This window comes from Rattus rattus, chromosome 9 (assembly GCF_011064425.1).
Source record: "Rattus rattus isolate New Zealand chromosome 9, Rrattus_CSIRO_v1, whole genome shotgun sequence".
NCBI lineage: Eukaryota > Metazoa > Chordata > Mammalia > Rodentia > Muridae > Rattus > Rattus rattus.
In genome coordinates, this window is record NC_046162.1 from 11,360,641 (window position 1) to 11,375,439 (window position 14,799).

The window sequence follows — 14,799 nt, forward strand, 5'->3', positions numbered from 1 at the left end:
CGTGGTCGTCGGTGGGTTAGAAGCAGTACCACGACATTAGGCGTGGGTTTCCTCTCCCACATAGGCTTCTTTATCTTATTTTCTCTGTGTATTCATGTTTGTGTTCACACTGTACATGCGGAGGCCAGAGGACAGCCTTGGGTGTTATTCCTCCGGTGCTGTATGCATCTTAGTAAGGCTCGCCTGCCAGTGAGCTCAGCGCTGGGTTTTCCTGTGGATTTAAGGTACGGTTTCTCCTTGAACCTGCAGCTCATAATCTGGGTCACTAAACTGTCCAGTGACCTCCAGGGATCCGCCTGCCTCTGTCCCCTACCTCACCCCCATCCCACTCCCACCTCCAGCTCTGGAATTACAAATGAATAATGCCGTACTGTGCTTGCTCCCCCTCCCAGAGACGAAAACTTAGGTTCCCATAGTTGTAAGTCAACCACTTTACCTGTTAAGCTCTTTCTTCAACCCTAGCAAACATTTAATATAGCTTCAGATTTACAGAAAAGATACAAAATTAGCCCAGGAAGTTCATGTGTACGCTTAGTGCACTACAGTAAGAGAGTTCTTGAGGCTGGGTGTGCTAGAATAAGTAGAAACCTGTCCTCTTGGACCTAGAGGCTCAGCTGCAAGGTGCTGGCTTCTAGTGGGGTCTTCTCGGCGTCCTCTTGAAGGGCGGTTATGCATTTGGGACAGAATATATCCGGGACACAGTATTCTGCTCCTGCCTCACACGGCCTTATCACATCTGAAGTCCACTCTATTCCTGTCACATCAAAGTCTTGTTCAGAACAGCTCTAGTCTCAAGTCCAGAGTCTCTCAGGAGGCAGACATGAGTGAGACTTAGGGACACAAACTCGGCAAATTTGCATTATCAGCCTGTGAAAAAAATGTATGTCTGGAGGACACTCCCTGCCTAGAGAGAGGACTCTGAAGGAAAAGAGGATGACAGCTGACTTCTCGATCCAACAGGAGAGACAGTACGACATTTTCATGTGTGAGTTTCACATGGTGTCTCATTGAGCCTGTACCCCATAATCCAAGGTGACTAAGTCCAGTCCAGTGAGCTCCAGGGACTCGCCAGCTCAGGAATTACAAACCAGTACTGGGTGGTGCAGGCCAGACTCTCGGGTCTTACGTGTGTGTGTGTGTGTGTGTGTGTGTGTGTGTGTGTGTGTGTTTTGAATTATGGGGTGTATGTGTGTTCTGGTGAGTGTGGAAGCTAGAGGCCTTGAATCATCTAGAGCTAGTTACAGGCAGTACTGAGCACCTGCAGATATGGGAATTGAACGTGGGTCTTCTGCAAGAGCAGTCAAGTTCTCCTAACTACCGAGCCGTCTTTCTAGTTGCCCCTCTTTCCTTCCCTTTTTTTTTTTTTTTTTTTTTTTTGGTTCTTTTTTTCCGGAGCTAGGGACCGAACCCAGGGCCTTGCGCTTCCTAGGCAAGCGCTCTACCACTGAGCTAAATCCCCAACCCCTCCTTCCCTTTTTTTGAGACAGTGTCTTGCTGTGTTGTGTAACAAGCTGGCTTTAAATTTGTGATTTTTTTTTTTGCCTCTGCCCCTTGAAAATAAAGATTACAAAGACCAAAGGCACATACCCCAGAACGTTTATGTGTATTCATTTCTACTAAATATATTACATAAATTTATATAATTAAATAAATATACTCATATAAATAAATATCTATTATATATATTCCCCCCTTTTCTTTCTCTTTTTTAGACAGGCTCTTGTGCAGTCCAGGATGGCCTTGAACTTCTGGCCCCACTGCCTGCTTCGTAAATGCTAAGATTACAGACAAGCACCACCATACCTGGCAGAATCTCTCCTTCCGTGTGCTGCCCCCTGAGGTCCCGGGCAGCTCTGCCTCCCACTCCCCCTAGCCGAGTGGGTTCAGCATTTGGTGACTTCGCCCTGTGCTTCCTTCACCAACTGTCACCTGGCTGATGGGAACTCACAGCAGCATCCCCTCTGCCATGTCCCTGCTCTAGCACCGTGGTCTTCTACGTTGGAGGGGCTTCTCATTAGAGTGTGTGTGGGGGGAGGGGTAGTCTGGAGGCTCTCTGGGCTCCTCTGTAAGCCAGGCCTTGAGGTCTCAGCTTTCCTGAGACCCACTTGCCTGCTGTCTTTGTCCAGAGACCCCTTCCAAACAGTGTCTTCAGCAGATGGTCACCTGGCCACACCCTTGCTTTCCTCCAGGGGTGCCCCACATTTCCTTATGTGGCTAGGGTGAGTGGTTTCCAGCTGCCCTATGCTTCCGGTTTACTTATGAATTCTATTAAGTCATTTCTCTGTTTTGCTAGATGTGGTTAAAAGCAACCCCATAGGACTTCAACATCTTTAAGGTAGTTTCTTATGCCAAATGTGTTCTTACATTCTGCCTCCCGTAGAGCCTCAGGGAATACTCGTGCTTTTGCTACTTCAGTTTGTTTGTTTGTTTGTTTGTTTGTTTGTTTTTTGCCACGAGGTGTCTTTTATTTTCATCAATCATAGAGATAATTTTCTATAATATCCCAGGGCAAACCGGTGAAATTGGGCAGTCTGGTTAGTGGGAGCGTCCCCTTCAGAGACCCAGGGGCCGGCGGCATCGGCGCGCAGTGCCCGGGTTCACAGTGCAGCTTGTGGCTCGCGTCCATCTTGCAGGCGGCTCTTCGTCCACATCACGAGGGGGTCTTGGAGATGAAGGGGTGGGGCGGGGAAATCTTCCTAGGCTTTTAGGAGATTTCACTCCTCTTTTCCTGTTCAATGGTCTCTTTGGTCGGCAGAGTGTTCTTCTCCTGCGTCTCGGTTTTCTTCAGCTTGGCCTTATTGAAGCTGGCGATTTCCCCCATGTCCGGCTTGTCTGCCATTTTCTTACAACTCTGATGTGCGAACCAAGGCGATAATGGGTGACCGTGGATTCTCGTTCCGAGCTCGCGCTCCAGGTACTCCCACTCCAGTTGCTGCAGCAAGAGACCGCTACTTCAGTTTTTACTGAGCTCTCAGCCTGGCACTCTGGCTGTGACTGCAGTGAGCTCAGGGTCCTTTCTCACTTTTGGAGGTACCCTAAAGTCACTTTCCTCTCCTGTTTTGGCTGCTGCTGGCCTCTCCCCCTCCAGCTGGTTCATTTCGGTTATCCATTAGGGTACCACCTATGTCCTGGGTCCTCATGGTTTGTGTACTGCAGCGAGAGGACACCTGACATTTCTGTAAGACAGTCCAGCTCAGGGCTGTGCATGCCAGCTGAATCCCGCTCTAGTCCTGCTTTATTTATTGCTGTCGGGACAGGGTTTCTCAGTTATGTGGCTGTGGCTATCCTGGAACACACTATGTAGACTGGACTGGCCTCCAATGCAGAGATCCACCAGCCTCTGCCTCTGAGAACTGGTTGTTAAAGTACAACTATGCTTGACTTTTTTTTTTTTTTTTTCTTTTTTTCCGGAGCTGAGGACCGAACCCAGGGCCTTGAGCTTGCTAGGCAAGAGCTCTACCACTGAGCTAAATCCCCAACCCCAGGTGGTACATCTTTAATCCTAGCACTCACAGAGGCAGGCAGATCTCTAAGTTCAAGACCAGCCTGGTCTACAAGGCAAGTTCTAGGACAGCCAGGGCTACACAGAAGAAACCCTGCTTCAAAAATAAAATTTTAAGAAATATTATTTACTTATTACTTATAGAAACAATCTCACTGTGAATCTCTGGTTGACCTTGAACTCCCTATATAGCGAAGAACAATGACCTTGAACTTCCCATCCTCCTGCCTCTCCCCTTGTTTAGGTGCTGGTGATGGCCCTAGGTAGGTCTTAAACAAGACCTCTACCCTTTGAGCTCTATCCTCCTCCTGGATCTGGGTAAACTTATAATCAACAGAAACTAATTAGTTTACAGTTATAGGAGCTGGAAGTCCATTAGCAAATGGTATTAGGGAGGGACTGATGCCAAGTCCTGTGGCAGAGGCCTGAGACAGGAGGAGGGGCACTAACCTGCCTTTTCCAGTGACCCTCATCACCAGATACATTGATCTGTTCTTCAGACCTCACTTCCCAGAACCCCAGTGCTGGAGTCAGGTTTGCAGCGTGTTCTGTTTGAGGACAGGTGGGGCTAACAGTGCTCAGCGCTGCCTGCTGTGAATCCTCCCTACTACCGAGGACTCCGCATGGCCACTCCTCAGCCAGACTGCTCCTCTCCTGAGATGGATGCTACCAGTTCTTCTGTCCTGTCCAGGGTCCCACATGGTGGTTCGTTGTCCTGTCTCGCTCTGCTGTCTGTCGCAGATTGGTCTCTCTGACTCATTTGCCGTGATCTGGTCCACTCCGAGGTGTCCTGGTTGGGTTCCACGTGACAGGTTTTCATCTGGTACAGATACGCCGGCCGCTGGGAGTGTGGAGAGCTGTAGTGTTCTCTCCCATAGTGGTGGCAGGTTCATGGAGCCCTCCCTGTTTTGAGAGGGTGAAACCTGCCTAGAATGGGAAGACGCACAGGGCATGACCAGGAGAAAGCCTGTGCTGTTTGTAGGGTTTGAGTTCAGGAGGGAGGGAACTCCGAGTTGTTAGCGACCAACTGTGGAAAAAAAAATACAAGTCAGGGCAGCATTATCTTGCCAGGAAGATGTGGTCACTAAGCCTCTGCTCAGAGCCTGAGGAAAACAGAAACTAAGCAGGGGCTGTGGCCAGGGAAGGAAGAGGCCTAGTGCAGAAGGTGCACCTGTGAGGGAGGGTGCACCTGTGAGGGAGGGTGCACCTGTGAGGGAGGGTGCACCTGTGAAGGAGGGTGCACCTGTGAGAGAGGGTGCACCTGTGAGAGAGGTGACACCTGTGAGGGAGGGTGCACCTGTGAGAGAGGTGGCAGGGTCAAGGAGTAGACTTCACTGTGATAGAGAAGAGGCGAGGCCCCTATGAGGCCTGGACAGAGGGCTGGCTGAGAAGACAGGGGCTGTTGTACCAGGAGCCCTCTGGAAGCTTACAGGCCTTAATTACACAGAGGGAAGCCAACCCACAGCTTAAAATGGTGTCAGAGGGGCTGAAAGTATAGCTCAGTTGGTAGAGTGCTTGCCTAGCAGACACAGAGACCCATTCAGAGACCTAGAATTCCAGTACTAGAGAGGTGAAAAACAAGAAGGGTCAGAAGTCTAAGACTGTCCTCAGCTTTATAGTGAATGTGAAGCCAGCCTAGGATACATGAGACCCTGTCTAAAGACAATACAGTAACATACAGTAAGGGATGGCGGGGAAAGAGACACATCCTTAGGGCCGAGGTTAAGGTGCCATCTTGGCTTTGTTCTGGTAGTCTTTCGGACTTCCCTGGCGCCTGGGGGCGGAGCTCTACCTTGGCCTGTGGCTTCTTCCTCTACATTTTCTGGGGTTAGGGTAGCCTCTGACCTGCCTTCTTTTGAGAAGGGCTCTTCTGATGACAGGCAACCCTCCGTACACTGCCTTCAAGAGTTGCTGGAGTGTGGGTAGCATCTTGGGGTAAACCAAGTTAAAGTCGCAGAATTTACTTCTGCCCCTGGAAAAGGCAGGGTTGGTTCAGATGACAGATCTTTAGAGCCACACAGGGTGGTGCCAAGAGGAGCCCACTCATGAGTCCAGCTGTTGAATGGCGCTCCCTAGGGGGCTCAGAACCTGGCTGTACTGGTGACACAGGGACATGCCGAAATCCTTTAGCCTACAGGACATTCGGAGGCTCAGGAGTCAATGTCTTTCCTCTAATTCCTTTCAACCTGTCTTTGTCCCTTGGTCCCTCATGACAGAGAGGAAGGATCATGTCTTTCCACTCCTCTCCTACACCCTTGTCCTTACGCCCATCTCCCTAACGCACCACCTTCCCTAGACCCAGGGATGGATGGATGCCAAACCTTGGGAGAAGCCCCTTCCATGGAGCTGGAACTTGTGCCACCGGGAGCATTCACCAGTGATTACAAAATGAATAGGCCGCGAGCCTGCTCAACTGGCATTTTCTTTTCCTCTCTCTGGTTTCAACATGCCCTACCACCTCCACATTTCCCTGTTCAATGTCTGTCCACCCACGTCGTGGCTTGCTTGACCTCCTGCATGGACATTCCAGGGCGCCCTGCTGAGCCATATTTCACCCTCAGGAATCTGGAGGTAGCAAAGGGCTGGCTGCAGGCTCAGTTCAGAAGGCGGCTGCTCTGCCCAGCTCTCGCCAGAGCCTCATATCCGAACGGAAGTGGGAAGGTGCCTGTGTGAATGCTTGTCTTTACGTCAGCGACTTCTCTTCTTAGATTCCAAGTCAGGGCTTTTGTTCCCAGATGACCCATTGCAACTGTGTGCGGAGGCCAGACGTCAGCCTTGGCTGTAGTTCCTCAGGAGTTACAGTAAGCAAGGATGGCTGTCCAGTGGGCTCCACAGAGTTAGTAGCCCGTCTCTACCCCCCGGTTTGATCGCAGCCTAGTGTTTTTTTTAAAACATGGGTTCTGGGGATCAGACTCAGGTCTTTGTACTTTCAAGACAAGCATATAACCAACTGACCTATCTCCCTCACACACCCCTTTTTGAGAGGGTCTGTATAGCCCAGCCTGGCCTTGGCCTTCCTGTCCAGCCTCCTTGGGAATTACAGGCCTATGTCAACTACACATAACTGTGCTTCCAGATCTCAAGATGGGCCTCGTGTGGCATTTAAACATAGATACTGTTCTCCACAAGTGTTTTCTTTTTTTTTTTTTTTTTTTTTTTTTGGAGCTGGGGACCGAACCCAGGGCCTTTTTCTTGCTTGGCAAGCGCCCTACCCCTGAGCTAAATCCCCAACCCCACAAGTGTTTTCTTAATACCCCTGGGACCACCTTGTTCTGCATTGGTTGGGACTTTCCTGGATTTTGTATCCAAAGTGTTTCCTTATTCAGGGAAACCTTCTGTCCTAGGTAGGGTGGGGTAGTGGCTCACCTGTGAGTCACCATGATGTTTTGGGCTGTGCTTGTAGCTACTAAGGTGCTATCTTAGTTAGGGTTTTATTGCTGTGAACAGACACCATGACCAATGTAAGTTTTATAAAGGATTTAATTGGGGCTGGCTTACAGGTTCAGAGGTTCAGTCCATTACCATCAAGGCAGGAACATGGCAGCATCGCAGCATCCAGGCAGGCATGGTGCAGGAGGAGCTGAGTTCTACATCTTCACCCGAAGGGAGCCAGGAACAGACTGAGCATCCTCAGGCAGCTAGGAGGAGGGTCTCCAAGCCCACCCCCACAGTGACACGCTTCCTCCAACAAGGCCACACCTTCTAATAGTGCCACTCCCCGGCCAAGCATATGCAAACCATCACAGGTGCTATTAACACACTTCCCGTTCTTGCTCTTACAGAACCCACAGGAAGTCAGGAGACAGGGAATGGGGAAGTGCCCTGGACAGCAAAGAGCTAGCTGAGAAGCTGGCAGCTGAGGTGGGGCTCCTGCCTGTCCTGTGTGCTCTGTGGGCTTGCCTCAGGTGGGCGCCTTTAACTTTCCTAGGAGTGTGAGAAATTACCTACCGTTTGCCTCGTTTACAGGTGGGAAAACCCGTGTACTAAAGTCCCTTCACAGGACACTGGGTTGTGGGAACAGACATGGATGCGGGTGAGGAGGGTACCATGACAGCTACACACCACAAACACACACACACACACACACACACACACACACACACACAAACACACACACACACACACACACACACACACACACACACACACACACACACACACACACACACGGGCAAGACGACATGATAAGGGCACATGACACCTGGGTATGAACCGTGCCTTTGACTGTGCTTTGTGGAGGAGCCAGACGAGGCCAGAGCCTCTGAAAAGTCACACAGCACAGGCTTGGATGTAGGGAATGAGGAGGGGCTTGCCCAGCCATCAGAGGGAGACCTATGGAGGCAGCCTGCTTGGGGACATGTAAGTAAGACTGCCGCTGCAGACCTTTGCAGTGGTGACAGAGAGGAGACAAGAGCATGGGGCCAGGGAGGGACCCTCGTGGTCTTTGAAAGCCAGGACACCCTAGTTAGGGTGTGGTGCGGGTGGGTGGTCACTGGTTGGTTTGGGATCTTTGGTCCTCGGAAGGGCTAAGAACCAATATGCAAGCTTAATATTAAACTGTGCTTGGAAAGTTCTGGCAACTTCTTCATGCCCTTCCCACCACGGTTGGGGATTTTCGTTCTCAGAAGAAAGTAAAACACCCCTAAAAGTTAGGGTGTGAGTCCTCTCTAAGAAGTCACAGCAAGGAAGACACTGGGTGCTGCTCCTCAGGAGAGCCTCGCCCTACGCTTCTCTGACTCATGAACGTCATGTAAAAATAACTAAGACGAGACCTCACTGTGCGTATGTGGTGATGCTGGTGTCCTTTATCTCTCCCCATCTCTTCTGAGGCAGAGTCTTTCCCAGAATTCGGAGCTGCCAGCTGACTAGAATGGCTGACTGTGGCACTCTGGGGTTGTCTCTTTCTCCACCTGTTCAGGGTTCCAGTTGTCCACACTGTGGCTGCATTTTTATGTGTCGGTGCCAGGGGTTAGAACTCAGGGCCTCATGCTTATGTGGAAAGGAACTTACAGACTGACAGTCATCTGTCCCACAGCTCCTTAGTGTGTTCGAAGCAGAGACTCACTGCGTAGCCCAATCTGGCTTTCCCTTTTTGATTCTCTTGTCTCTACTGTCTGAGTGCAAGGTTATGTCACATGCTAGCATGCCTGGCAGAGTTAACCATTTAAAGCCAACGGCAAGTGCACGGCGTCATGCAACTGTCTCATTGCCTCCAAAACTCCTCACCTCCCCGCTGTGCCATCCCCCAGTCCCTGGCCACAGCCAGTTTGCGTTCCACATCTGCAGACTTTCCTGCCCCGTGCATTTGGCATCAGTGGGACCGCAGGGAAGCCGGCTGGACTTAGATCGGAATGATTTTTAGGATCATTATAAGCCGTGGCTGGGAGCCTGGTGGCCTGGTGGCCTGGTGGCCTTTGGCAGCCTTCTCTTTCACTTTAAATTGGGGCTCAGGCTGAACTCTGTGAGGACAGCAGGCTGCTTTAATCAACACGGAAGGAATTGCCTGCTGAGTGCACAGGCCCAGAAGACTTACCGTTTGTGGGCAGGGCTGGGAATAACGGACTCTCCTGGACTCTCAGAGAATTCTTGACTTGTTGGAACAATTCCTTAGAAACAAATCTGACAGAACGTGTCGTGTCTCTATACCCTGACATTCGCTCATCTTAATTCAGAACACCGAAGATCACTGCGCCCGATACTGTGGCTTCTTCCCAGGATTTGGGGGTGTTTCCTCTCCGGCAGTGTTACTTACCTGTGTGCTCTCCTCAGGACGTGAGGGGCCCTTTATCTTTTCATCTCTGAAGCAGGTGGAGAGGTGCAAGCCCTGTGAGGCTGCATCTCCCCACTCCAGCCAATATGGAACCGTGGTTTGGAAGAGGCAGATAATTCTTGATCAAAAGTGCTTGGTGATAAAATAGTTGAAATCTATACTTGTCGAGGAATTTTTATATCGTGTATGGGTATGTGGAAGTTTTATTTTACCGTACAAAAAACTGTCTTTACTAAAGGTAAGTCCTGTGTGTTAGAGCGCTAGAGAGAGCAGGTCCCCTGCCGGTCAGACTCGGGGCTGTTGCCTGTATTTCTTGTGCGTATGACTTGGGAACAACCTGTGCAGAGTAAGGCTGCTGCTGCTCCTCCAGGCTGGAGGAGCTTCCGGAAAGAGCTCTGGAGGCCATGGATGTGATTCAAGCCCAGCCTCTCTCTCACCTTTGACTTGTGATAAGCAGCTTAACCTCTCTGAGTCCGTTTGTTCAGGTGTGAACTGGGATGATCATAACCATAATATTCTTGTCTCAGTGAGTCCCATAAAGGGGTGAATTGGTCTACTAAGTAATGTAAGAGGCTAGGTTCATCTTGGTATTTTGTTTTATGTTTAGAGGTGGAAACCATGGTCTTAGCAATCACAGCTGAATGCTGCCCCCCGACCCCCTCACCTTAATTTATTTTTTAATTTTCTTGTTGTTGTTGTTGTTGTTTGAGGACAGGGTGTCCTGGAACGTGCTCTGTAGACCAGGATGGCCTTGAACTCAGAGATCGCCTGCCTCTGCCTCCCTAGTGATAGGATTAAAGGCATGTGCTACCACTGCCCAGACAAGACCCCATCTTAGTGTATTTGTGAGTCCGGGAGTCGGGTGTGTCCATGAGAGAGATGAGTGCTGGAATAGATTTGGTCAAGCCCGAGTGTCGACGCTCAGAGTAAATGCCTAGCAAATGACTAGGTTCAGTCAGCGAAGTGCTTGCTGCACTAAAATGAGGACTTGAGTTCGGATCCTCAGAGTCCATGTAAAAACCAGGCATGCCTATAATGTACAGCACCAGGAGACTGGCTAAGGAAGACAGCTGACAACACCCGACCTACACGAGCACAAGCACACATTGTGTGCACACATGCACGTGCGCGCGCGCGCGCACACACACACACACACACACACACACACAATGAACAGCCGTGTCCAGTGCCATCTGGCATTTCCTTCTTCCTTCTTGGGCAGAGTACACAGTATTTTTAGTGGTGGACGCCCAAGATGTGGGTCTGGAGGACTTGGCTGTGACACTGAGAGTGACCCAGTGAAAGGGTGGAGATAGACACCAGCCAGCACAGTTGTGCCTGTCCTCAGAGCGGTGGAGAGGAATGATCTGCAGTTTCTCTTGCCACAGGCAGGCTGTAAACTGTCCTGGGAGGGTCTGGCCTTGGCTGGGCAGATAGAAGGAGTGCCAGATTCAGTGAATGGTTAACTTTGTATTGGGAGGGTTCATCTGTGACAGCAAGAACCCTCTCTGGCCTCTCTGGACATGCTGGCCTTCTCCAGTGCCCTAGGGGAGTGACAAACGGTGGCCGTGTGAAAACAAAGTCTTAACCATCGCAGTGGTGTGTGCCCCTCAAACTCACCTCTCCCCACAAAAATCTCATTCCTTAATTATAGCTTCTCTTGTTAGGCAGAAATTAAATTTAAATTAATTAATTGAGTTAAACATAATTTAATTGTTCTGCTTGGGATGGAGGAAGCTGTGGTAATGAACAAGCCCGAGAGAGCCTTCTCTGTAGCAGGCATGGGTGGAGCCTGTCTCCTAGACACAGTCCTGCAGGCTGCCAACTGTGTATCCCATCCTGTCCTGTGTATCACTGAATACCATCTCCCCCAGGGCAGATCATCGAGGCTCCGCTCGCTCCAGGGAGTCTGGGGATTCTGAGTGCTGGCTTGGTACAGGGCAGGGGTATTCTCCCAGCTGGTCCGGACTCTAGTTCTGTTCTTGCATTGTCTGCAGCTGAGAGTTGCTTCCCTAACTCACAGACCCCTCTGCAGCAAGCTGTACAGGGCCAGCCACAGCAGGGACACCGTGCCAAGCGTGACTCAGTAGACTTTCCTAATGGTACAACTTCACGTCGTGGTGACCCCCAAGCATACTACTTTGTCATTACAGTTTTACTGTTGTTTTGAATCATAATGTACATACCTGTGTTTTCTGATGGTCTCAGGTGACTCTCCAAAGTGTCACGACCCACAGGTTGAAAACCACTGCTCTGGGCCATCCTGAAAACAGCAAAAACCTGGAGTGTTTAGGCAGCTGGCCCTGCAGTCCCCCAAGCTCTGTGCTCCATGTCCCACCTTTAAAAATAGGCTTGGAGTTAGGCATAGTGACACATCCTCAGCGTTTGGCAGCAGGAGACCGGGATATGTGTGTTTCAGGCCGGCCAGCGCTACATAGTGAGGCCAACCAACCAATCAAATGAACAAACGAAAGATCTGGGATCGCCAGGTCCTGTCAGTTTGTGCGAGGATGCTGAGGTCTAGGTTTGGAACAGCTAAGGTTAGAGACGTCATTCTGGGATGCTGGGGACGGCCATCTCGAGCTCCTTGTGTGCCTTTGGGGAATGCTGGGGTAAGGTGGGTCTGGATGAACAGTTGAAAGATCTTAATGACAAAGTTAAACTCTGGGGAGGAAGGAAAGGGACAGCCTGATGCTCCTTTATTTCCTCCACAAATCTCCCAGTTACTATGGCAACTGGATTCTGTCAGGATCACCTGACTTGACTAGTGAGGCCACTCAGCTGCCCAGGACCAACAAATAGATGTTACACGAGGGACAGGGCCCACTCACATCACGGCTTACATCACGGCTTATAGCATGGCTTACATCATGGCACGGAGGTCAAAGGACAGCTTGCATGAGTCAGTTCTCTTCCCTACCATGTGGGTGGAAGCTCTGTGAGCCTTATTGCTGGCCCTTGCTTTCTCTATCTCTGTGTCTCTGTCTCTGTCTCGTCTCTCTCTCTCTCTCTCTCTCTCTCTCTCTCTCTCTCTCTCTCTGTGTGTGTGTGTGTGTGTATCTGTTTCTCTCTCTCTCTCTCTCTCTCTCTCTGTGTATGTGTGTCTGTCTAGTCTCTGTTTCTCTCTCTCTCTCTCTGTGTGTGTGTGTGTGTGTGTGTGTGTATCTCTGTCTCGTCTCTCTCTCTCTGTCTGTCTCTCTCTCTCTCTCTCTAATTATAAATGTTTATATGTTTGCTGGACCCCACAGTGTGGAAGAGACTGTTCATCTGGGTGCTCCAGAAGATTCTGTCCGAGCACGTGAAGATGATACTCAGTTAATGAGGGCATGTGTTTGGATGCGAGGCAGGGCCTTACTCTCCAAACCAGGAAGGTTTGAAGGTCAAGCCTGTAGGTCAGTTCTTGTGAAATGTAGTGCCAAGGCCAGGTATGGAGGCTGTAATTCCAACACTGGGGAGCTGAGAGGTGGCGGGTCAGGTGTTCCAGCTCAGCCAGGTCTACATTGAAGTCTTAAGATAATCCAAAGCCAAAATGCAGGTGCTGAGGTGACTGCTGTGTGAAGCCCCTCAGCTGGTGACCCCGGGCCATTTTCACAACACCCTTTTCTTGCTTCTCCCCTGCTGGGGGTAATTTTAGGATTTCTGGACACACCAGAAGATTTCTGATCTTGTAATTTTTTTATGTGGGCCCTCAGTTTTCATAGTAAATCTAGGAAGCGTGGCTGTCTGTTCATGGGACAGGAAAGGACAGTGCGTTCTTCACAGCTGTCCCTCTCATAGCAGGATAATTTCAGTCACTGCCAGCAGCCTTATTCCTCTTGTCAGGACTTTCTGCAGGCTGGGTCGGTGCTAAAGGGATGGTGTAGGCTACCTCCCAGAGACATCCCAGATGATTTTTGGAGCCTCGTCTCTCTGCGTTTCCTTTCCTGTCAGAAGAAACCCATGGTACACCTCAAACTGTCTTGGTCCTGTCTCATTCTTGTGTGTGTGTGTGTGTGTGTGTGTGTGTGTGTGTGTGTGTGTGTGTGTGTGTGTGTGTGTTTCTAGCTCTGAAGTGGTTTTCACAACAAGCTCGTGCGATCTTCTGAAATCCCCTTTCTGACCTCTGGAGAACTTGGTGCGCCCTCTCCCCCTACCTCTGCATGGCACTTCCCACACATTCTAGTACAGCACTGATGTCTGTGGATGGAGGCGCCAGGACTGCCCAGGCCGGTACCATGGCACACTGCCCTCAGTCCTGGCTGCCCATGTCCTCAGACAGGCTTGAATAGCTCTCTGAAGCCACAGAGCCTGCCCTGCCTGGCTGGGAAACAGCACACACTGTTTAGCCCTGTGTCCCATGACCGCTGAGCAGCAACCGTCCAGGGCTCAGCCTGGATCTCGGAATATAAGTTCCAGGCAGGTAGCAGCTCTGCCAGGGACAGAAAGGCTCTGCTCTCATGGAAGCCACTGTGTCCCTCGCTGCCCTGGGACTCCACTCTGCGATGAGAAAATGAATGATATGGGGTTTACTTTGGGACCGTTTAGAGCAGGCTCCTGCTGTGTATCCCAAACTGGCCTCCTAATCGCTATGTAGCCAACAATGACCTTAAACTTACGATCCTCCTGCCTGCCTCTCTCTACCTCTCAAGTATAGCAATTACAGAATATTTGGCACCAGGTCCAGTTTTTGAGATGCTGGGATCAAACCCCAGACGTGCATCTAGAAAAGCACTCGACCACATCCCCAGCTAATATGCTTTTCTTTAAGATTAAAACATTATGTCTGTTATGTGAGTTTAGCCTGCGAATATGTCTGTCCATCACGAATGTGCACTACCTGCAGAGGCCAAAAGGACCACTTGGGTCCCCTGAAACTGGAGTTACGAGTTATGAGCCTCGTGTGGTGTGGGTCCTCAGGAAGAGCAGGTCTGCTTCACGAGGAGGGCAGCCTAGGGCCGGGCAGATGGTTCTGCAGTCAGAAGAATACACATGGCTCCAGGGGAGAACCAGAGTTTGGGTCCCAGAATCCATGGCAAGTGGCCCAAAACTGTCACTAGAGCGCCAGGGCATCTATGACCTCTTCTGGCACTTCATTCTCTCATACACACACACACACACACACACACACACACACACACACACACACACACACACACACGGATTTTAAGAGGAAATAAAGAGGCAGATTATTGAGCACCTTGTTGTGTAGGTCAGGCTGAGATTTCAGTGTGGGGCACTGTGCCCTGAACACAGTTACTTTGTAAAAACAAAACAAAACAAAACAAAACCACAGATGGTCAAGTACCAGTTGTACAAATTGAAATTTTGTATTTTTAGTATTCAGTTTTATATTCAATCTGCAAATACAAACCGAAAAGAACCCATGTAGCCAGCCCTGTGTGATGAAAGAGAACGACCAGTCGCTCCAGATACCCTCTCCTGTTCTCTCTAGAGCGCTCTACCCTCTCCTGTTCTCTCTAGAGCGCTCTCTCCCGGTACGGTATGCCAGGTTTTGCTCACACCCTGCCCGCAGTTGGCATGTAAATGC

At 50.3% G+C, this 14,799-nt stretch overlaps 2 protein-coding genes across 2 annotated transcripts in view; one reads left to right on the forward strand and one right to left on the reverse strand.

Annotated features, from left to right (window-relative positions):
* Litaf (lipopolysaccharide induced TNF factor) overlaps positions 1-14,799 on the forward strand; it is a 37,150-nt gene that overhangs the window by 11,555 nt on the left and 10,796 nt on the right. The window lies entirely within an intron of this gene.
* On the reverse strand, positions 2,584-2,928 carry LOC116909155 (thymosin beta-10-like). The gene is made up of 2 exons (XM_032912639.1): positions 2,884-2,928; positions 2,584-2,851 (listed from the first exon to the last, which is right to left on the reverse strand). Exon 2 carries the CDS (start codon positions 2,837-2,839, stop codon positions 2,705-2,707), a length of 135 nt encoding a protein of 44 aa, XP_032768530.1. The 5' UTR covers positions 2,840-2,851; positions 2,884-2,928; the 3' UTR covers positions 2,584-2,704.

What these genes read in the sequence shown, in the direction of transcription:
- LOC116909155 (XM_032912639.1), bottom strand. Translation starts at nt 2,839, where the DNA reads ATGGCAGACAAGCCGGACATGGGGGAAATCGCCAGCTTCAATAAGGCC.